Source organism: Panthera onca, chromosome A2 (genome assembly GCF_046562875.1).
Source record: "Panthera onca isolate mPanOnc1 chromosome A2, mPanOnc1 haplotype 2, whole genome shotgun sequence".
Lineage (NCBI taxonomy): Eukaryota > Metazoa > Chordata > Mammalia > Carnivora > Felidae > Panthera > Panthera onca.
In genome coordinates this window covers 21,460,432-21,483,960 of record NC_138340.1, presented here as the reverse complement: position 1 = coordinate 21,483,960, position 23,529 = coordinate 21,460,432, and the positions used below count along the sequence as shown (strand labels likewise).

The 23,529-nt window shown below is 52.0% G+C and overlaps 1 protein-coding gene across 1 annotated transcript in view; it reads left to right on the top strand.

Moving 5' to 3' along the window:
* The window catches only part of STIMATE (STIM activating enhancer), a 54,118-nt gene extending 30,892 nt beyond the window's left edge, over nucleotides 1–23,226 (top strand). The window contains exons 2-8 of the mRNA XM_060631279.3: nucleotides 4,997–5,045; nucleotides 7,112–7,207; nucleotides 10,513–10,634; nucleotides 15,463–15,575; nucleotides 16,612–16,689; nucleotides 17,465–17,614; nucleotides 19,480–23,226. Coding sequence (XP_060487262.1) covers nucleotides 4,997–5,045; nucleotides 7,112–7,207; nucleotides 10,513–10,634; nucleotides 15,463–15,575; nucleotides 16,612–16,689; nucleotides 17,465–17,614; nucleotides 19,480–19,596 — 725 coding nt within the window. The 3' untranslated portion in view covers nucleotides 19,597–23,226. The remainder of the gene's footprint in view (nucleotides 1–4,996; nucleotides 5,046–7,111; nucleotides 7,208–10,512; nucleotides 10,635–15,462; nucleotides 15,576–16,611; nucleotides 16,690–17,464; nucleotides 17,615–19,479) is intronic.
* Nucleotides 23,227–23,529: the final 303 nt, after the last annotated feature.

Here is a 23,529-nt window from a genome sequence, read left to right as displayed (position 1 = left end):
TGCTTTGCTTTGGTTTCTGGCCCCATCTCAGTTCTCTGCATCCTATAGAAGCACCACCAATAATTGAGCAAAACTCATCTGTCCTGTGGCTCTGCCTGAGCCACTCTCTGCTCAAGCTTTGTTGTTCATGGCTTCCCAGGGAGCAGCTTCCAGGCTCCTGCAGGGAACGGGCGTGTTTCCATGGGACTGGTGCCTGGCTCACTGTCCATGAGGGACTCAGGGGCAGCTCATTTCTTGTGCACAGAAGTCTCGTGTCTTCCAGGTTCCCACAAACCCCCCCCAACACCCCCCTCTCCCCGTCCAACCACCACCACCAAAACAAAACCAGAAATGGGCAGAACTGTGTCAGCCCCCACCATACCCGCATCCACCTTGTCGGCAAATCCTGTAGGTTCACTGCTGAAGGTACCCTGCGGCTCCCACCTCTGGTCGCGCTCTCCTCCACCACCCAGGCCGAGCACCCAGTCACCCAGGGTTATTGTAGTGGCCTAATCTGCCTCTCCGCTCCCGCCTTGGTGCCCTCAGGCCACTCTCAGCACAGCAACAGTAGACCACAGCCCCCCCTGCCCTTGGCCACCCCCAGGTCACCCTGGCCACGAGGCCTGGGCTATCTGACCTCATGCCCACATTCTTGCCGCTCGCTGGCCCCAGCCCTCCACCTGAGGGCTCTTCCGCAGACACCTATGACTCACCCCTGCCTTTCTTTGGACGTTGGCTCACCTTCTAGACCTCCTGATCTGCAGTCTGCCAACCCATTTCCAGCCCACTGTCCTTTCCCGCTTTGGTGTCAAGTCGCCATCCTGCCACTCTCCACATATCCTCTCCCCTCTCCCTGCCCGGAGAATGCGAGAAGTGCAAGAATTGTGTCTATTTCATCTGCTGCTGAATGGGGCCTGTCACACCGCAGGCCCCACAGTACAGCATGACTGCGTGGCAGAGCAGCTTCCAGAGTTTTCCTGCCACATTAGATCTGGAGGAGTTCTTTTAATGTTTCTTCTGCCTTTAATTAAAAAATAAAAAGATTTTAGACTTTGAAATGTTCTGGGGGGGAGGGGATGGCAGATGGAGAGGAAGAAGGCAGGAGTCACACTGCTCTGTTCTGGAGAATCACGAGTAGGTTCTGAATTCTGTCTGAGGTGCTCCTACATGAGGCTGCACCCCTACCTGTGAGCATGATCAGCACGCGCACACATTCTTCTCTCTTCTTGTCCCATAGGCCCCCATGACCCACACCACATCTCCCCATGTCCCGCTTTGCTGTATTAGCACAGGTGTCTGATGGGTTTATTTTTAATTCATTGAAATAAAAACAACGTGAGATTAGAAGAATGTTTTAAACCATTCAGAATGATGTAGAAAGTCTACTCCCCTGATCTATAATTCCTTTCACCAAAGGCAGCTCTTGTTAATAGCCATGTACCCTTCTAGGGAAAAAACACATGCATAACACCAACATAAATATATATCCTTTAAAAATGGATATGAACAGGAGTGCCTGGGTGGCTCAGTTGGTTAAACATCTAACGTTGGCTCAGGTCATGGTCTTGCAGTTCACGAGTTCAAGCCCCATGTCAGGCTCTGTGCTGACAGCTCAGAGCCTGGAGCCTGCTTCGGATTCTGTGTCTCCCTCTCTCTCTGCCCCTCCCCCCCTTCTTTGTCTCTCTCAAAAATAAGTAAACATTAAGAAAATTTTTTTAATTAAAAAAAATGGATATAAACATGGGCACATGGCTGGCTCAGTAGAGCATGCAACTCTTGATCTCGGGTTTTGAGTTCAAGCCCCACATTAGGTGTAAGGATTACTTAAAATCTTTAGGATACCTAAGTGGCTCAGTCAGTTGAGCGTCTGACTCTTGATTTTGGCTCAGGTCATGTTCTTAGGTTTTGTGAGATCAAGCCCCACATCAGGCTCTATGCTGATGGCATAGAGCCTACTTGGGATTCATTCTCTCTCTCTCTCTCTCTCTCTCTCTCTCTCTCTCTCTCTCAAAAATAAAAGAAAAAAAAAGCTACCCTCTTAAAATAAAAATAAAATCTTTTTTAAAGGCTAAAAAAATAAAAAGGGTATGAACAGAATGGTGGTAGGCATATTTTTCTGCAATTTATTAATATAATTTGGAAATCTTTCCACATGAGTCCATGCAGATTACCTTGTTGTTTTCAGTGACAGCCTAATGTTGCATAGTACCATGACGTATATACCTAGCCACACACTGGCAAACGTTGGTGTCTTTCCGGGTACTTGTTAGGACAATATTACAGTGAAGATCCCTGTATATCTTGGCACATGTTGTGCCTGTAGAACACACATCTGGCAGTGCATTGCAGGTTAAAGGGGTCTGGGCACTTAAAATTTTGATTGATATTGCCAGATGAAATGGTTGTCCTGGTGTATGCTTTTACAGTATGTTTTCCTCTCAACTTTTTATTTCAAAATGTTGGGGCGCCTGGGTGGCTCAGTCAGTCAAGCATCTGACTTCAGCTCAGCTCATGATCTCACGGTTCGTTTGAGCCCCGCTTCAGGCTCTGTGCTGTCAGCATGGAGCCTGCTTCAGATCCTCTGTCTCCCTTTCTCTCTGCCCCTCCCCTGTTCATTCCTTCTCTTTCTCTCTCTCTCTCTCTTTCTCAAATAAATATAAAACAATTGTTTTTGAATGTTCAACCTACAGAAAAATCTAAATAGTAATTTAGTGAATACTCAAATAGCCTTCCTCTGGGTTCTCCAACTACTGTGTTGCCACACGTGTTAGTGTGCTAGGGCTGCCATAAAGTACCACAGACTGGAGGGCTTGGACACCAGAAATGTCTCTTCTCACAGGTCTGGAGGCTGGAAGTGCCAGGTCAAGATGTGGGCAGGATCAGATTCTTCCAAGTCCTTTCTCCCTGGCTCGCAGATGGCACCTCACAGGACCGCCCCTCAGTCTGTGTGGGTCCTAAGCTCTGTAAAAGGACACCAGTCGTGTTGGAATAGGACCCACCCGTATTACCTCCTTTTACCTTAATTCCCTCTTTTAAGACTTTCTCTCCAACTACAGCCACATTCTGAGGTACTGGGGGTTAGGAACTCCCCCAGCGTGAATTCAGGGAGTGAGGATACAATTTTTCCCATGACACCACATTTACCTCCGTTCATATGTTATGTGTCATATTAATATAAATAATAGGTTTATTACATAATTACTGAGATTGTATTTATTACAATGTGTTATAATTACACCCTGTGTAATATGTAGTTACTTTATATGATTATATAAGGTGTAATTTTTTCCCTAAACTAACTGCCAGTGAGTTGCAGCCATCCTGGTACTTGAGCATGTGTCTCCTCAGAATGAGAAGGTGCTGCCCCTCGGGACATGTTTATTTTATACTGATGAGGACAGAGGCCCCTGAGGCAGAAGCACAAACGCCCATGAAGTGGCCCTGGTCCTGACTGGGGGCTTTCCCTCCAGATTGTTTTCTCCCGGCCCAGTTTCCTCTGCGTCTCCATCCCCCAGCACCCAGGCCCTCAGTGAGACTTGGGTACTTGTGGGGAGGAGACCCCTGCCTTTGAGAACCTTTTGGGCCAGCAGAACCTCCTGGCCCCACCTCCAGATTCTTTGACGTTGTTGACATTTGGGGATCTGTGATGTATCAGCAGAGTGACAGACGTCCTTACAGTTCCTCCTGCTTGTTGGTCTATCAAAATGTCTCTCTGAACACCATACCTGTTTTGTTTCTGTGTACAGGTAGTCCTTGCGTTGCAGACTGCAGACTGCCTGTTTTCATTTAAAGTAGCAGGGTCGGTTGATTCGGGCACCAAGCTCTCCCTCCCTGTGTCCTCCTCCTGCATGCTCATTGGCAACTCGGAGCTCTGCTGTTGGTTTTCACCCACTGCCTTAGTAACGAGGACCCTCCATAGGCTTGCGTTGTTGTGTTTCTTCCTTGATACTTTTGTGACAAAAGCGACATCACACATGCAGCACTTTTGGTGTTTGTGTCAGGGGATAGACCCGTGGAGACAGTCTGCAGACCCGAGGTGAAAGTGCCAGTGTGGGCGGTCCTTTGCCTTTTGAGGTCGACCTGCTGGTGAAGGAGCGCCCCACCCCGCTGGCTGTTCTGTAGCCAGGAGCACCCCCGCCTGGTGCTAGGGCTCAGCCAGCATTTTCTCCAGCCCCAGAAACCCACCATCTACATGATTCGGAACCATGTTTCTAAAACACAATCCCAACTATGTCTTTGACTCTGCTTAGCACTCTGCCCTGGCTTTTCCTTCCCTATGAATTCATTCCAGGTTCCTTAGCCTGGCATTCAAGACCCTCCGTCATGTGGCTTCTGCTCCATTTGTCTGCCGTGTTATGTCCCTGCACCTATGAGCTCATGGTGTGTGCTCTGTCCCCTCCCTGGTCCATTCGCTCAACTTTGCTAACCTTCAGGACCTGGGTTGGCTGCCTCGCACCAGTGAAGTGTCTCCTGACCAAGGCCCTCCCAGGCAGGCAGATGTGGTCATCCTTCCCTCATGCCCTCACTCTGCCTCAGACATACCTCTTCTCTAGCACTTGCCTCACTATATGGTTGCGTGCCTGCCCTCCTGCTGGACAGCTGCCTTCGCCTTTGTCTCAGTGCCTGGCTAGTGGCCCAGCCACTAGATGGGTGGATGAATGGATTTGTCATCATGTAGAGCAAATTGGAAGTTGGAGGTAGCTGCATTCCACTTTGTGGTTTCCAGGCCCTGAGGGAACCTCATCACAAAAGAGAAGAAAACACAGTTTTCCACACATTGTGAGGAGTCTTTCTTCATAAGTGTCCAGTTCTGAAGAGTCTGTACTGGTCAGCAGCCAGTGCAGGGCCTGGGGCCTCAGTGACCTTCACAGCTTATTGTGCATTGGCACATGTTAAAAGAACAAGTACCTTAACTTAGTAGTGTCAACCCCGAGTGTACTGATAACCCCACTTGTTGAATGCATTTTGCTTCGTTGTCGCTGTGGAAAGCCGCTGAATGGTGTGTGTTTTCTTCCAGTCAAGCGCTTCAGAGAGCCAAAGCATGAGAGACGGCCGTGGAGGATATGGTGCGTATTTAAATATTAACACCTTCCTAGAATGCCATGGGCTATTTGGGGTTTATTTGCAGGGAGGGCAGGGGGCAATGTGAGCGGTTCTCCAGAACATAAAGTGTTAGGATCCCTTAGTTGAATCAATCATTAGGAACTACGAGTAATATGAAAGACTTCTATTTCTCCAGATAACATTGAGCTTTGCCTTTAGTCTATCATCACACCGCTGGCCAGTTTTAGAAAATGGAGGATCAGACAGATATATCACTGTGTGCTGCAAGTCCCTTTAATTATGTCTCCCTGGTGTTAGATTGTGATAAATCCTCAGATTCTGTAGTCTGTGTGTGTGAGCAGAACATTATCTATATTTGGAGATTACTCAGATATACTATGTATATGTTTCTCTCCCCAAAACTAGTCTTTCCTAGTCCTAGGATGACCCTGTGGTAGCAGTTTTTCCTTCATAAAAGGAGCGTAAAGCTTCAGACACGGCTTCCAAAGACAAAACTCCAGAAAATAAGGCGACAGCCAGCTCTTCGAAACAACATGTCCACAAGAAGCTGACTTTCTTGGGCTGTGTTAGGCTTGCAGGTGTGCTAACAAAATACCCATTTTCCCCTCCAGAGAAGACGTCAGATAAATCACTGTGATAAAGGCCCTTTACAACATTTTAAGCATCTCCTTATTGATCTGCAGTGCATTATTTGTGAATGTTGATCATTCTTGTTTTTATTTTCCCCGGTCGGTTTCTCTTGAATCTGGGTATCTAGCTTGGGCTGGGGGACCTGGGGAGGGTCTGGAGCTGGGGCACTCTGTGGGGCACACATTGTCCTTTGGAGGGGGGACTTCTACTTTGCCATTATTTCAGGAAATGATTTTCAAGCTTCAGTCACGGGGTTGGTCTGGATAATCTCCAAAGTCCATTCAGCCCTAAGACCCCAAGGCTGATGGTCCGTGCCTGTGTGCCCCTCACCACTCCCTTCAGTGGCCTAGCCCAACCCTGGATGCCCAGCCTGGGAGACCAGGAGATTGACTGCAATCCAAAGACTACCTGTGGTTTCGAGGTGTTCGTGGCAGGGGAGAAACTAAAGACCCCTCATGGATGGGGCAACATAGTATCTCCAGAACGAACACCCTGCCATCTAGCCCAAGGGTTGACAAACTACAGCCCACAGGCCCAATCTGGCACGCTGTCCATTTTCATAAAGGGTTGCAAGAATGGCAGGCTCTACAGCTGCTCTCACACTGCAGTGGCAGGGGGGTGACCAGTTGCTGCAAACAGTGGCCTGCAAAGCCTAAAATATTTACTCTCTGGCCCTTTACAGAAAATATCTGTCCACCCCAGGCTGGCCCAGGGCATAAATGGCAGCAGCCAGAAGTCGTTAGAGTTTGAGCTGCAGTGCTGGATTTGGGCGTCTTGTTAGTCTTGCACAGCATTTAGCTCTGAGTGAGGTTGAATGGGAGCTCTTTATTTTTAAAAAAAATTTTTTTTAACGTTTATTTATTTTTGAAACAGAGAGAGACAGAGCATGAACGGGGGAGGGGCAGAGAGAGAGGGAGACACAGAACTGGAAGCAGGCTCCAGGCTCCGAGCCATCAGCCCAGAGCCCGACGCGGGGCTCGAACTCACGGACCGTGAGATCGTGACCTGAGCTGAAGTCGGACGCTTAACCGACTGAGCCACTCAGGCTCCCCGAATGGGAGCTCTTTAAAACAGAGGCACCTTGGACTTCATCGCAAAGCTATGGTCGAGCATTTTGAAATAACAAAAAATGAAAAAGTAAACACACCTAATTTAAATATATGTTTAAACATGTGTTATACATCAGTGGCCTTTTAGGGATTTATACATTATTTATGATGTTATACATCAGTGGCCTTTTAGTGTTATTGAAGGGTTCAAAAGGTAGCCGAGATGCCAAGCCTGAGTTAGTGCTGATGCCGGGGGAAGAGGTGACTAGTAATGGTGAGGTTGAGATCTCCCTGCTAGCTTTCTTCCTGTTTCAGACTTCTCATTTCCCCTAAATTGGATATTACCCTCCTATTGGGGTGATAACAAGTGCTGATCCTATTTTGTGCAGGTTTTTAGACACTTCCAAACAAGCCATAGGAATGCTGTTCATCCACTTTGCAAATGTGTACCTAGCAGATCTCACTGAAGAGGACCCTTGTTCACTGTAAGTGGCTGATATTCCAGTACAAACATCACCCACCCGTCCACTGAAATTGTAGGCTGGTCTTGCTTTCTGCCACCAGTCATGTTCCCTCTAGCTTGGGGAGGGAGCAACCCCCCATTGTGCTCTGTGTTCCCCCAAATGACCATATTCTATGTGCTCCCTGTGGTTGCTCAAACACAGCTGTCAGTTGACCATTAGGGCTTTGCCTGCTTACGGTTGCCCTGCGCGTTGGCTTTCGCCTCATCAGAACTCTGGCGCTTGGTGTTCTGGTACTTTCATGCCTCCTGGCAGGGAGCAGTCCCTGGCAGGATGGCATCGTGCCCTGAAGGAGTATCTCTGCTGGAACTGGACACACAAGGGCTCCTCTGTGGTGCCACCCGCTCAGGGTCAAAGCCATTGTTGACCATCATTGACCTCTTTGACCTGAAGACCACAGGTTGTTCCGGCACATCCCTGCGGTGTGTGCCTTCCACACAATCCCCCACCCCAAGAAATCTGACTGAATCCCCAAATTGTGCCTCTCCTGGCAGATCGAGTGGAAAAGGAGGCTCACCTGCCCTATCCTGGCTCCATCTCCTACCTTCCTGGCTCAGGCTTGCTCCAGCCAGTGCTGTGCTGGTGGCCCTGAACGCCACCAGCTACCTCCTGCTTCTGTGCCTTTGCTCATGCTGCCCTCTGCCTGGAACACACTGCCCCCTCCCCGCCCCACCACCACCCCCACCCCCACCCCTGTCCTGCCCCTGCCTCTGAGAGAGCAGGGCGGATGGCTGGTGAGTCCCTTGCCAAGAGGTTTAGTGTGTATTTAAGAACATTTGGACTGGAAGATTCTTTTAAGGCTCCTTCCTTGGTGACTGTGTAGATTTAGATTTCAGAAGGAAGTTATGAAGTCTCCCGGAATCTTTCTCTAAGAATTGGACAGGTTGTGATCTGTTTGGATGTTTGGGTGTATGTAGTCACAAAGTAGAGGAGTAGAAAGGTGACCCTTCTGTAGGGGAGATGGTTAGGAAAGGGCCTTGTCCTTCCAACTCTTGAGTCCCCCAGCAGGCTTGAGTCATTGTCTGATCTTGTTAATCATCTTGATGTTGTTGACCAGGATAGACTGAGACCCAGCTGCTTGCACAGGAGCCTCTAACCTAACTCCTGGTGTAGCCTCGGCCATGTGCAGGACTCTCCCTTGCAGCACCTCCATTGCCCGTCTGCAAAAAGAAGATGATACAGCTTTAAGAGGGACATTGACAAACTGAATCATAGCCAGGATGGAGAAAGGGCTGTTGACCGATCTTGAGTGCTCAGCCTGGAGGAGAAAAGGCCCAAGATGGAGCTTGGTATGGTGAAGGCACTTGCCTGAGAGGCCAGACTGAGCCATAGTTTGCTCCCCTGTCCTGTGTGTCCTGCCAGATCCCCAGGATTCCTATGAAGGTTTCAGGAGTTGATGAGTATAAACGCCACTGGAAACCAACCAGTGGGGCACTTCTCAGGAAGTTAACAGTTCAGTTAGAGGAAGTTGTTGTTAAAACTTAGGAAAGGCATGAGAGCCCCAGCAGTGGGGACAAGAACAGGTGGTGCTTGGGGAGTAGATTGCATGTGCCCTGGGATCTGTTCCAGGTCCTACCATCCTTGCTCTGTCCTGTGACTTTTTACAGGTGGGCTGGGTTGGGCTGGCCCTGGGGCATCATGGGAGTCTGCAGACCGGAAAGGAAGCCGGCCCCAGCACAGGGAAAGCTCAAACAGAAGGAGACAACTGCTCCCTGTGGCTGCATGGGTCCCGTGTGCTGGGGGCTCTGCTCCTTCCTCTGGACAGCTTTGTTGGCCAGGTGTGGGGGGGGGAGGGGGTAAGCTTTCGTGACTCTGAGGAGCTATGATTCAGACAACACATTTGTGTAGTATCTACTAGGTGGCAAGCACTGTTCACATGTGTTAATTCATTTGATCCTGCCCTACAATTTAGATACTTTGGTTATCCTCATTTTACAGCTTGGGGAACTGAGGCACACAGAGAGGATGTAAGTTAAGTTCTCACGGCTCAGTAATGACAGAGTGGAATTTGAAGCTGGCCAGTCTGGCTCGGGGCCCACTGCTGTCTGCCGGTCTCATCTGTGCTGGATAGAGGGTATGGAGCTTTCTGTCTTTGTTCCCAGGGCCTGGCGCACAGTAGGCATAAATATTTGGTGAGGGAATGAATGAACTGACGTGTATATATGTATCAGGTGTTCTTGTTATTTTCAGGGTGAGCCTCAGATGTGAGAACCACTTGAAACCAATTAGATGTAAGCGTCCGAGAGCAGTTTAGCTTAGGGCCAGCTGTGAACTTGGAGAAATTGCCTTGGAAGCAGTTGCTGTGCTTTGGTCTCTGGTCTGAGAGTGACCCCTTGTGATTTTAAAGAGGAAGGGCAGACGGGAGAAACCACCTTCCCCTCTGGTTTTCTTGCCACTCCAGGGCGCCCCTCCAGTATCAGTGTGCTGTGCGTATCGCCAAAGCCTGGGCCTTATCTTAGGGTGGGGGCTATGAGTCTGCATAAAATGTCTGAAGCCTCAGAAAGTGGGAAGTGTCACAGTTGATCTGTGGCATCTGGCACTACTTTGAAGGCTTTCCGAGCCACTTGGCATCCCAGAGGGCTGTACCTGACCCAGTGATGGCCTGTCTCCTGCTTTGTGTGGAGAACTGGGGCCTATGATCAGTAAGATCTGGGTACAGGCCCTCGAGGGAGGCCCTTTCCTTGGTGAGGGAAGAGGTGCGTATCAGATACATGGGAACAGACCTTACAAGAACACATGATCAAGGTGGGAGTGCTCTTCCGACCCTCCTCCTCTCCTTCTCCCGTCATCGTGCCTTTTCCATGGGAATAAAGCTTCTACTCCTTAGAAGTACTTGTACTTGCCTCCATGGTAGGCTCTGAATCTGAAATATGGGGATGAACAAGGGCCACATGGCCCTGACCTGGAACAGGAGCACTGTCTCAGGGCTTTGGGTGGACTGGACCGTCAGGATGTGAACAGTGTCATGGAACAGACTTCTTTTACTGAATTAAGTTCTGTTTCCCTGCTGACTCCCTTGCTGTTTCCAGGCACTCTGTCTTATGAGAGGTCTTTATTTGCTGGGAGTGTTTGAGGTCTTCCAAGTTTCTTTGTCCCTGATGAGTGTCAGCACACTGTCGTGGGGAGGCTTCGTTGGGGTTCCTGGAAGTGAGCCCCGCAGCCTCTTGCACGGGCCCCAGAACAGGCCAAAGTACCAGGGCATCAGGCTTAAAGTTGGCCCACCAGGGGCTCTTGCTTCCTGACAGTGCTGCTATGTCCTCTCCTCCCAGGTACCTCATCAACTTCCTCCTGGACGCCACCGTAGGCATGCTGCTCATCTACGTGGGCGTGCGTGCTGTCAGCGTCTTGGTGGAGTGGCAGCAGTGGGAGTCTCTGCGTTTTGGCGAATATGGTAACGTAGCACGGACATTGGTAACGTCGTATGGAGTGTGGGGGGTGCTTCCTAGAGGGGGCTCTGCTCCTTGTCCCATACAGCCCTCCAGGCCAGTGGATTCAAGGGTTCAGGAGCCGGTGACTGTCTCCTCTGTGTGCTTGTGGGGCCAGTTCTGGTCCCCTGCTGGTATCTGAGTGCCACACGTCTGAGGTGGGTAGGTACGCACATCACTGCCACTAGACCACAGGAGCCAAGAGACCCTGGACACGGGGAGAGCCACAGCATTGGCCTCTTCCACCAGAGGGCACTGGAGGCCACACCTGCTGGCTGTAAGGCCACCTCACTGTGCCGAGCTTCCCACTGAGTACACACCGCCTGCCCACCTCGTTAGAGAAGGGACAGCTCTTGGTTTGGGAGGTGCTCAGTAGGGAGCTGGCCCTCTTTGTGCCGCATGTCTGTGCTTGTCCTGCCATTGGGCCATTTCACTACAGGGGCTGCAGGGGCAGGATGGAGGATTCTCCTCTCCCTGGGGCCAAGTTGCCTTGCTGTCTCCTGACAGTAGGCTGGCCCCCACCGATTTCTGGCACATACGGCTACCAGGGACACCAGGTGCATCCTCCCTCAAAGAGACGTGGCTTAAAACAGGTGACCTCTGGCTGCTGGCTCATCTTTGACCCACCCCCCTCTCCTCAGGCCCCAGGGACAATGGCCTGGGCAGGAAGTTCCCCTGAGGCTGTCTCCCAGCACAAACACATTGCCCTTGACTTCAACTTCGTACTCCCAGGGAAGCGGCTGGCTGTGGCCTGAGCCGGGCTGCAGAGACAGGTGCCTCCTTCAGGCCTTGCCACACCCTGGGAATTCAGAACCACCTTCATAGCTGGTCCCTACTGTCTGGGAGCAGGAGCTCCTGGTCTCAGTGGGAACAGCATCAGCGGGGCCTTGGCCACATAGGGGCACACACAGAACAGAAGGGAAGGAATTCTGCACCTCCACTCTGTTTCCTGTTCATACCTTCCACAGAGCTCCTGGGTCTGGGCCTCAGGGCCGGTCACTCCTAGATGACTGAAAACTCACAAGGCACCAACATGTAAAAGGAGCCGATTCATGGAGCTGGCTCTGAATGCCTTGGGTATTTCTAGAAATCTTAAGTAATTGTTTGTCTCCATTGAGGGGAGATGAACTCAGGGGAGGGCTTTTCTTAGCCCCGTTACTCAATGCCTGGTGAGTCATGGACTTAAAGATAGTGTCTGACACACAGTGTGTGCTCCTGTGGCTCAAGAGAAGGCTTCTGAGAAGCCCCGAGTCATGACTCCTCAGCTTAGAGGACACACTCGGACCACAGCGGTGCCATCCTCATTTATAGGCTCATGCCCAGAGAAGTTAAGTGACACAGCAAGCCAGTGCACAGCTGAGGTGGGGCGGGGGGCGGGGGGGGGGGGTCTCCTCTCCCACCAACTCCAAGGACGGTGCTGCTCACTGCTTGCCACTGAGACCCGTCCCGGAAGGCGGGGCTCTGGACTGCACTGTGGTGACCAGTGCTGTGGGAGGTGCACCCATGGCCCCTTGATGACTCGCGGGAGGGGAGGCCAGGCTGGCCCTGTCACAGCAGGCACTGCACCCATCCCCAGTGCGTCGGGGAGGCAGCAGCTGTCTGAGCTGCTTGCTTCCGTGCAGTCCTGTCTTCCCACCACTGCATTTAGGAACCCAAGTCTTCAAGCCGGGTGTCTCCAGATGTAGCTGCCCCTTATCCAGGACCATCCCGAGTCCTCCCTCCCTAGGCTGACGGAGGACAGCGCATGTGATGTTACCTCATTCTGTTTCTGTCCATGTTACCGGTTTCTATCGCTGCTATAAAAAGTTACCGGGAAATTAGTGGCTTACAGTCGTAGTTCAGACATCCCACGTGCGCCTCCCTGGGCTAAAGTCAAGGTGTCGGCAGGACTGGTTCCTTCTGGAGTCTCTAGGGGGGCACCCGTGTCCTTGCCTTTTCCCGCCCCTAGAGGCTGCCTGCACTGCCTGGTCGTGGCCCCTTCCTCCCTCCGAGGGGCCCGCAACCGGTCCTCTCACGCGGTATCACGCTGACCTTCCAGCACCTCCTTCCAGCTTGAAGTGCCCTTGTGAGCACTCTGGGCCCACCTGGATACTGCAGGATGCTCTCCCTTTCTTAGAATCGGCTGGTTAGCGACCTACCTCCCCTCTGCCAGGTTACCTGACACGCGCACAGGTTCCTGGGACTAGGATGTGGTCTCTCTGTGGGACTGTTATTCTGTCTCCTGCACCTGTTGACCAGCCCACTGCTTGAGGCCATGGTTCCATGTAAGCCCCAGAGCTCTCTTCTCAGCTAAGCGAAGAAGAAGGGCTTGTTTTCTAGGTGCTTCCTTTGTCCCTAGAGGAGAGGGTGAACTTGCTGAGAAACACCTGGGACTTGAGGAATCAGCCACGCGGCCCTGAGGGGTGAGACGAGATCCAGGTGACAGGTGTGCTTACAGTCAGATGACCAGGCAGCTTCTCCCCAAGCGGAAGCTCTGAAAGTGGGGTCTCTGCCCCAGGGGCACCAGTGGTTTGTGGGTTTTGCTGCCTGCCCCTGTCCTAATGGTCCCTTCCTGAAGCCTTGAGAGACAAACATGTTCTGTCCGTTTGTCCCCTATTCCTGCGATTTATCCTGAGGAACTTATTCAATAAAAAAACACCCATGGGGGCACCTGGGTGGCTCAGTCGGTTGAGCGTCCGACTTTGGCTCAGGTCATGATCTCGCGGTCTGTGAGTTCGAGCCCCGCATCGGGCTCTGTGCTGGCAGCTCAGAGCCTGGAGCCTGCTTTTGATTCTGTGTCTCCCTCTCTCTCTGCCTCTCCCCTGCTCATGCTCTGTCTCTCTCTCTCTGTCAGAAATAAATAAACATTAAAAAAAAAAATTAAAAAAAAAAACAAAAAAACACCCATGTGTGAACCTGAGGCTGTCCATTGTGGTAAAAAGCAGGACACATCGAGAATGCCTGACGTGTCTGTTTTTAAACGATGAGACAGTGGGGAACGTCTGAAAGGCTCTCAAATGAAACAAATCTGAAAAACAAACCGCACATGTGCCAATTCCAGCTGGGGCTGCATGTGGTCCGGACACAGCAGAGGAAGGGACGTGTGGGAGCAGGTTTGCACAGGTTTTTTTTCATTTTTTTCCACCATGTTTTTTATTAAAGCATGTAAATGAAACAAGCCGCAGCTGCAGCTAAGCTTTGAGGGGGCAACACGAGGGGAGGGAGGAAAACACGTCCCCCTTTGTCAGTCACCTCAAGCTGAAGGGCAGAGGGAGCAGACACACAGAGCAAGTGGGTTTTCTCTTGACATTAAGTGTGGCCCCTTGTTCTGTTGACTTTAAACACGGCAGTCCCCATTCAGAGATACTGCCTGCTAGTGGTCTGTCTCCAATCTTAATGATTTTTAACAAATATTTTGATTGGTTGTTTCTGAGAACTTTTCTCAGTAAGGTCACGTAGTTTACTGAGGGGATTACAGAACTCCATTAAAAGTCTGGCTAGGAGGGATTGTGCTTCTGAAGTGGTTTCTTGGCTCAGCTGCATCTAATCCCAAAAGTGAAAGTAGACAGAACGAGCTCAAAGGAAGGCCCTTTGGCTCTTCTGCATGCCTTCTGTACCCTTCTCCCGAGGCTTTCCAGAAAAGGGAATGGCCTGATGTTGTGTCCATTACAGCTGCGTGAAGGCATTCACTTGCTCTTCCACTGGCAGGCTCTGGCAGGGCTGGGGCCTGTGACAGGGATGGCTACGGAAACCATAGACTCCAACGAGAAGCTGGCGCCTTCTCTCTGGGTCACGTTCTCTTCTCACTGCCTATATTAGGGCCTTTGCCTCCCCTGAAAAGCTACCGTCTACCCTGCTCTTCTGGTCAGCGGTGGTCATACAAGTGCAGCAGAGCTCCCAGAGCCGGCCCCGGGGGACCCCACCCCACTCTCCCTGCATCTCCCACTTTGGGGAGGCATGTGTGGCTCCCCGGGAGGCCCATCCTGTGGGTTCTGCCTGTCCCTGAGGATACAGATCCTTCCCTGGGACTGGTCCTCCACCCTTCCTTCTAGTCCCTGTTGAAACATTCTGGAGGCCCTCCAGGGCCTGCGTGTACCCCAGCTTGGACTGTTGGGATTTCTCCATTTCTCAAACACGGTGACTGATGGGATCACAGATGGACCCTTGGCACAGCCCCAAGGCACAGCCCCTCACTGCTGCCCCCTTGCTGTGAGGGCTGCCCACTTTTCTTCTTTGTCCCCAGCCAAAGCTGTCTTGGGCTGCCCTGTGTAGACAGAATCAGAATCCCTCCAGTCCGAATTCTGCCTTCAGGGCTGAGGGCGGCAGGGACAGCCGGGGAGGGTAGGTGGGGGTAGCAGATGAGCAAAGAGGTTATCTGCTGCCATCACAGTCACAAACATCAGCCAGCCCACAGATGGAGGAAAGGATGGGTGGCACCACAGTCACTGGAAAAATCAACAACGGATAATAATAGCAGTCTTGCTTCACACAGCTCTGCCAGTGGACAAAAAGAGCCAGCTCTCCGAGCCCCAGCAGGGAGCACTTACTAACTTTAGTTTTTTTAATTATATCTTAGAATCTCTTGAAAGAAACGCCACGCTGGTATCTCCAAATTAGGAATTCTCTGATTTTGTCTAAAACACTCACATTTGTCTACTTGCGCTGAAGTGATTCTTGGTGCTTTCAGGGCTCATTAAGTGGCTTTAGAGCTGGCATTCTGGTGTGAGCTGGGGGCGTGAGGGCTCACAGCGGTGGGTACGGGACAGAGGTGTGGTGTCCGGGCCCCACGTGACTGCACACCCACTGTCCCCACAGGAGACCCTCTGCAGTGTGGAGCCTGGGTTGGGCAGTGTGCTCTTTACATCGTGATCATGATTTTTGAGAAGTCTGTCGTCTTCATCGTCCTCCTCATACTTCAGTGGAAAAAGGTTTGCCTCTTGTCCCTTCTCTACCAGCTCCTTGGGACACCAAGCAAGGTGGTACTTTTTCCCCTACCTCCCACACATTCCCAACCTTATTAGAAAACCAAATTTGTTGTTTCTTTCTTTCTTGCCTGCATGAATGCAGCCTGGATTCCACGTGATAGGGCCACCTGTCGAGAGCAGGAGCTTGTTTTTCCACTTAGCCTCCATCTCTTTGGATCATGCAAACATCTGCTCTAGATTAAGCCTTGGGATACATAATGGAAGTAAGAGTCCCTGCCCTCGGATTGCTTACTGGCTGATGCGGTCTTTAGGCCTCATGACTGCAACCCTCAGGAGGGTGTTCTCTACATCTGCACATGTCCTCACGCACCCGTCTTTGCCAGTGGTTTAATTGAGCCCTTTGGTGGCACAGGAAGCTCCTGGTTGCACGTTGTTCCCAGGGTTCCCTTGGCTTTGCCCTCTGGCCCCGGTGCCCATTTCCTCCATGTGGCCACATGAAACCAGCCAAAGAGCCTTTGGAAACAAGTAGCTCAGAACTTGGCTTTCCTTTGGTTTTATTTGTATCTGCTTTTTATTTTTTAAGAAAATAAACCAAGGCTTTTCAGAGCTGTTGTCCTTCGGGAGGTTGTTGGGGTGCAGGACTTCTTAAGAAAGTGGCCTGGCGCCTCATTGCTAGTGTCTGTAATGAGCATCCACTGACCTCGCTCCCTCTATCTCCCCAAAGCCTCCCCACCCTCCATGCCTCCTGGTGTGTGGTTGTAAGCCCACTACGTTTCCTGAGTCCACAGCCCTGGGCAAGCTGTGAAAGCCCTAACTGCTCCAAGTGCTCTCCCTGGCCTGCCTTGTTAGCAGTCACACTTCGGGACGGGCTGTGCAGCCCTGGGCGTGAGGTGCTCTACCCATCAGAGTTTGGGGGACTGTGGTCTAAGCTATGCCGCCCTGCTCAGGGCCTCATGGATTGACCCGTGCCGCCACCCCCACCCTCAGGTGCCTTCCCTGTGGTGTCTCCCTACCTCACGGAGTCTGCTTCTCTTTACAGGTGGCCCTGTTGAATCCCATTGAAAACCCAGACCTGAAACTGGCCATCGTCATGCTGATCGTCCCCTTCTTTGTCAATGTCAGTGCCATGTTGCATTTTCCTACCCCCACGTGCTCTCTGCCTTCCAGTGTCCCATTCACAGTTCAGAGTCTGACAGAGAAAGCCCCTTTTGGCCCCCATGTCCCTCTGTGTGAGCATTTGCCCTCTCCCCACCCCCACTCCAGACGTGAAGATGGCAGGATTGCTTTCTCAACAGGCACACCCCATGCTCCAGGCCCCCTGTGCAAGATGGAGGGTCCCGGGAACTGTCTTGCCCTCCCTGCCAGGGGACCTCCCACCAACAAGGCCCACCACATGCATGACAAGGATTTCTAGATCAGGATGCCAGGCTTCTATCCCTGTCGTTTACACAGAGCTCCAAGAAAAACTCACAAGCACACTGGCTAGACTTAGGAAACAGTGAGAAGAAATGCTACAGGCACCTGGGGCTGACAGACGTGGCCGACTATGCAGGCCAGCCGCTCAGCCCGTGGAAGGAGCCCCAACCAGGAGCCCAGAGACCTTGTTAGTGGCTAAGGCAAAGGCTCAAGGCAGGCTGTCCCCATCAGTCACCACCACTCGGGGTGAAGAGGGCCAGGGCTTTCTTACCAGTTCTCTGATAAGAAAGTAGAAACAAAGGAAGTGGAGAGTGGGTGTCTCTTTGAAAGCTTGTGAGAGCAGGGGGACTGGATGAGGGTTTTCTTTCCCTTGTCCTGGACGTAATCTGGAGCGGGTAGGAGGCATGCCGATGGGGTCTGCTCTGCTTTCACAAACGGCTTATCCCGGAGTAACGCTCAGGTTCCCTCCCCCACAGGCTTTGATGTTCTGGGTAGTGGACAATTTCCTCATGAGAAAGGGGAGGACGAAAGCTAAACTAGAAGAAAGGGGAGCCAACCAGGACTCGAGGAATGGGAGTAAGGTCCGCTACCGAAGGGCTGCATCCCACGAGGAGTCAGAGTCTGAGGTAGGGCTGAGCCCCCGTGCTACCACCCGACCCAGGGAGGTCTCTGGTCTCTGTTTGCATCTGGTCCTCTCAGCACTAGCCAGGGGGAGGGAGAAGAGGCTGACAGCTCCATCTGGCAGGGACCCATCCCTGCAGCCCCTGGCCTTCCCAGGGCAGGAAGGTGGAGCACCCAGTGTGGTGAGGGCCCCGACAGTCCCTCCCCAATCCCTCCGCCAGTGGAGGAAGACAGGGAAGGGAGGGGCTGCCTTTCCCTGCCTTTCCTTCCAGGGAAGCTGGCACAGACTCTCCTGAGCCTGATCATTGACCTTTAAGCATTCAGGTGTTTGAATCCCTGCCCACCACTACAGAGCAGCAGAAGTGTTGGCTGAGCTCACTAGAAAAGTCTAAAACGTAGGGGTAACCAGACCTTCCCAGGGCACCTCACCTTCCCATATTTTCAGGTTTCCTACATTCAAGGGTTTGGACTTGGAGGAGACTGGTGGTCATAACTAGGAGCATAGAGGCAAAGTTACACTCCCTGGGCAGCCTGCACTTCTGTGTGCTGCAGGGTGAGGCCAAGGCTGCCTCCTCAAAGGGCCTTGTCAGCCCCCAGGGTGGGGCTACAGAAATGGCTGAGGTGACATTTTCCCTGAGAGACCTTCAGACTGCATGAGGTGAACGTGTCTGAAGAGCTCTCTGTAAGACTGATCGTTTTGAGATTGAGGTGTTAACAAAAGCCCTGTGAGGACCCTGGAACAGTTTGTTTAACTCCTGGGGGCATCCTGGAGGGAGTTTTGGAAGCTGGGTAGAAGAGCAAGACAGAGGGTAAGCCCATGTCTTCTCTAGGGGTGCCTAGGATCCGACCCGGGGCCTGTCATGTTGTAAGAGCCTGGTGAACATTGGGTGAATGACAAACAGCACTACAGGCAGAAGCAATGACTCATGAGCAGTCGTGCTCATGTGGTATGGCATCTGGGCAATGTGAAATCCATCATGGCCAGAGCGGCCTGTGTTCCTCAGGGTAGGATGGGATGACAAGAAATGAGGTACAGGCAAAGGTCTCGGCGAGACAGGCAAGGTGCTTTGTGATTGGGGCACACATGTACAGGCAGTCGGGAGCCAGAGAGAAGGTTTAATCTGGGAGCCACCAAGGGAGTGGTCCAGGAAGAGGTGATGTCCCCATCCTACCCCCGGGAGAGCATGAGCTCATGGTCCCCTGTACAGCTGCAACTGTCCCTGTCCTTCTGTGATGCCCAGAGGTCTGCGGAGCCAGGCAAGTGGTGTGGCAGGTTGGCAGTGAGTGAGTTTGCCCTGGATGCCCTTGCTCCATGGCCGAGTCATTCCAGGGATTCAGAAGAGTGAAGGGCTCCTTTTGTCTTCACAAGTTACAAAGTTGGCTTAAAGCAGCTGCTCTGAAACCCACCTGCCTCGTATGTGCTCCACAGATGTTTTCTTTTCCTCTTGAGAAAGAGGACTCTTTTGTTTGCTTTTGCTTTGTTGAAGGCAACTTCAAAGACTTGTGATGCCCCTGGTCAAGATTGGGCTTTTTTGCCAGGATGACCTTAGGTTGTGGGTCCTTGCTGAGTTTGCTCTGACTGGGGTTCCGTTCCAGCCAGAGGTTGGATGGAGAAGTGGGGAGCACTCCAGAGAGGCGGGTATGTCGACTCGATGCTGGTTTCAGTAGCCCGTGAATATCCTGAGAGTAAGTGAAGTCTGGGGTGGTCTTACTCTGTAAAGGGGCCTCCCCATCACCCTTTCCTCAAGAAACACGAGACCAGAGGCCTCCTACAGGGGTCGGCACCCTGGTGCTGGGGTGGAGGGAGGGCAGAGGAAGAAGGCACCGCTGGTGGTGACACAGACCGTGCCTCCCCCGCCCCCCTCCTCAGATCCTGATCTCGGCCGATGACGAGATGGAGGAGTCTGACGTAGAGGAAGACCTGCGCAGACTGACCCCCCTGAAGCCCGCGAAGAAGAAGAAGCACCGCTTCGGGCTGCCCGTGTGACACACTCCTGCGCTGGGGTCAGGTTTGGGGGCCCAGCCGGCTGCCGGGTCCTTCCTTCCCTCCTCCCTGCCCTTCCTCTTCTACCTCCGCCCCTCTTGCCGTCTCCGCCCGCTCCCAGACTACTGTGACTCGACAGAGGGAGGACGGGCCGGCGCCGAGGGGTTTGCGGCAGCCGGAGGCTCCCACTCAGTTGCACTACAAACACTGACCAAATATGCAAGCAAGGCGTTTTGTCTGTCTGTCGTTGTCCCAGACGGTGTTGTGAGGGACCCAGAAGCCCCGTCCTGTGTCTGGCTGGGTGGCATCGAGGAGGGAAACACGCACACACACAGGCTGTGGGCAGAACCTTTCCGCAAGGCTCTGGGCGCGTGGACACATAACACGTTTGGGGCTAAAAGTCACTCATTGACCAAGTTGGAACTGCAATGCTTTCTTACTCGAAATGGCTTTGTAACTACTGATTTCTAAAGCCGGTTTTATGAGCTGTCACAGTGTTAATGTTTTTTGAGTATGTGTTTATTTCCTATGGGACTAATGGGCAAAACATAGATTTTTTTAAGTCTTCCGTACGCTGTTGACTTTTATATTTTTAAGTTATATTTTCATACTATTGTATTTAAAAACTCTTTTTAATCCCCAAAGAAATGGGTTTGTTTGCCTTCCACGAGATGTGAACTGGTGGGAAGAAAAAGTCAAGAGTTTTGTTAATTTGGAATATTTGTAGGCAATCTGCGATAAGATGAGGTAAATGGTCTCAGCAGGAAGGGAAATGAAGCCTTATCTGAAAGGAACAAACCCAGTGAGTCTGTGTAGGGCAGGCCTGACTGGGAGGCAGCTGGTCTGAAGGTCGAGCTAGGGCCCTGGTGCGTGTGGGACAGGAAGTGCTCTGTCCAGTGGCTTGGTTTTTCTGCTGGCAGGTAGAGGTTTTAGTTAAATGTGACCAAGAAAAGAGCCTAAGAGGTCTGTGTCCAGAGAAACTGAGACCTCGAGGCCAGCCCTGTGTGTTCCCTGTCTCTCTTCAGAGCCTCCAAATCTGTAGTTTAAAATTCAGTCTGGGCCTCCTTGCCTCCCACTGGTGCAGCCTTCAGAACCAGCTGCTGGACCAGCCCCAGGAACTTCCTCCCAGGCTGCCCTCTGCCTGTTGTCTTACTGTCATCCCCTTGTTTTGCACAATAGTCTGAGGAACCCCTGCCTGCCCAGTGATCCTGTTTCTCACGTCCTTCAAAGATACAGGGCAGCTGGGGACGGGGCAGGTTGAGGTGCAAGAGCTTACCATCTGCCTCCACAGGTAGGCGAGGTGCTTCTAAGCCCATGTGCCCTCCCTGGGGAGCGGCCCCACTCCTCAGCATGGCCACAGGCCCCCGTAGCTTTAGGAGTCTGCTGACCACAGTGGAATGAGTTGGCCTGGGCACTTGTCCTACTGTGGAAGCAGCACGGTGGAGCAGCCAGGGTTTTGTCACAGCCCAGAGGCAGCCACAGAAATTAAGGAATAGATAACTACACCACTAAGGTGGGAGCTGGAAGTGAGATAGGTGCAGAGAGGCCACCTGGTCCAGAACCTTCCTTTTAGACCTACATACAAAAGTGCTGCCCTTGTGTAGATTGGGTCTGAATTGTAGCGTGGGAGCCAAACTGTTAAGCCCTGGGCCTGCCTCACCTTTCACATCCCACCCAGGGGCAGGGCAGGGGGAGTGGGCTTCTCAGCCCTTCTTCCCGTGGGAGTCTGGACCCAGAGGGCTGAGAGGAACTGGGACCTGTCACTGCCGTGAGCAGCGACTCTGCAAAAGTGGGCATCTGCCGCAGGAGGCAAGATTGCGTGCAAGACTAGAGGCTGTATCCGCTTCTGCCCTCATTTAGGCTGTTAACCCCCTCCCGTCCCTGGCCACGGTGAGGTGTCTGCCCTGGAGAATCGGTGCTGGGGAAGACCAGAACTGACGTTGTGCCTGCTGCACATCAGCCCCTCGTGGCATTGCTGGCTCCCTGTACTTTTCCCTCCTGTTTCATTTTGTCTGAACAACCTGTGCCCATCGCTGTTTCCTGCACCTTACTGAGCTCAGAATCAGAGATGTGCTTTCAGCCTTGAGCTCCAGGCACAGCGAGTGGGAGAGACACAGTCCATGAAAGATGGAAAGTAGGGGTTATGTAAGCCTCGACAATCTGTTCTTCCAAAGGCCCTTCCCAGTGCCTGCTGGGCAGTGGGTTTGGGGGACAAAGTGGTGGAGAGTGAGTGGTGGTTTTTCCCTGTATCCTGATTTTCAATAAGGGCTTTAGTCTCTGAGCCACAGTCATAGAGCTGGCTGACTAGGGGATGAGTGTCTAATCATAGAGGGCCTTGTGGTGTGTGGGACTGGACAGTGTGGCCTTGCCTGTTTGGCCTTATCTTCCTGTGTGTGTGTGTGCATGGGTGTATAACACACACACACACACACACACACACACACACACACACACACACACAGAGTTTGTATTCCCTGGAGTGTTTCCTGCAGTCACTGGGGGTTTTTCTGTGGTACACTGTCCCAGGAGAGACCAGATGCAGAGGACCATGGTCAGAACTTCCCCTGAGCTGTCCTCCCTCCCTCCCTGGGATGAGTCTCCTCTCCACCTGCCCCAAGGTGCCTTACGAGGTACAGCTCTTTACCCAGCCACATGGCAAGTGTCACTGTGCTTGAGAAACCATGAGACACCAACTGGACATTGTGTGCTATCCATCTGATCTGTCCAAGAGTGGACCTTGGCCAAGCCATGCATGATGAAAGCTTATAAGTCAAGGTCATGAACAAGTTTCTTGTAACTGATGGAAATAACCTGATGAGGTAAAACTGTCACATCTCAATGGAAGGAATCATTGTTGGCCTTATTTCCTTTTGTTGTCAGTGGCATGTGGACAGTGGCAAAGGGGGATGTTGGTGAGATCCTGGGCCGCAGTGGCTTCTTGGTCTGCTCAGAAGACCTTCGAGATAAGGGCCCGTGGCCCATTAGTTAACCCACAGGCATGCTGGTGGCCTCCTGCCTCAAGCTTTAACTGGTGCCCCTTCCTGGCAACAGGGAGTCCTAGGCGAGTATTGTCCTATCATGCCTTTAAAGGGAAAAGATAAGGCTCAAATCCTAGGCAGTGTAGTCCTGTGGCCTGCAGCACAGAGGCCCCATCTGTCAGCTGCCCAGGAGCCCACTCTGGCCTCCAGACAACAACTCACTGGCCTTTTCACAGCCAGGCCAACATAGACAGCTCTAGGAACTTCTCATTGGCCAAAGCAGCCACCTTGTAGGGTGTAGGGTTGGCGTTGAGATGTTGCACACACTTCCAGCCAGGAGTGGAGAGCTCTCTGCTTTGCCCTGTGCGGCACTGGCAGCTCTGAAGGGCTTTGCTCTTGGTGAGGGACTTCTGGTCCAATGGCTGTCAGCTACTTGAGCTCCTGGCTAGGTGGGTGGGTTGGTTTCATTTGATTTCTCTTTTCATGATGTTTCTTAGAACTCAGACCAACGTGAGCAAACCGTGGCTTATTTCCACTGCCCTTCTGGTGGGGGTGTTTAATCAGTGATGACTCACAGAAACCCGTTTTTGAAATGAAAGGGAAGATGATGTACTTAACATTGTACAATGGTTTACAATAAAGTTTCACATCTTAATACATTTTTTAAAAAAAAAAACCATCACTTGTGGCTGTGGTTGTGTGTTCTTTGGAGTTGAAACAGCTTAATGGGGTCAAGAAGATTTCCCCAGTGAGTTAGAAGATTCTCCCCCAGGAAGCCAAGTGTGAATGAACCTACATCACCTCGTGACACACACCGGAGCCAGCATCTGCCAAGGGAACAAGCTAAAAGTACTCTTGCCTTTTCCACTTACCTGCTAAGGCGAGTAAAAGCTGCTTTACCTCCTCCTGAGGAGCAAGCAGTACTGGGAGGTTGAGGGGTGAGGAGCAAGGCCACGGG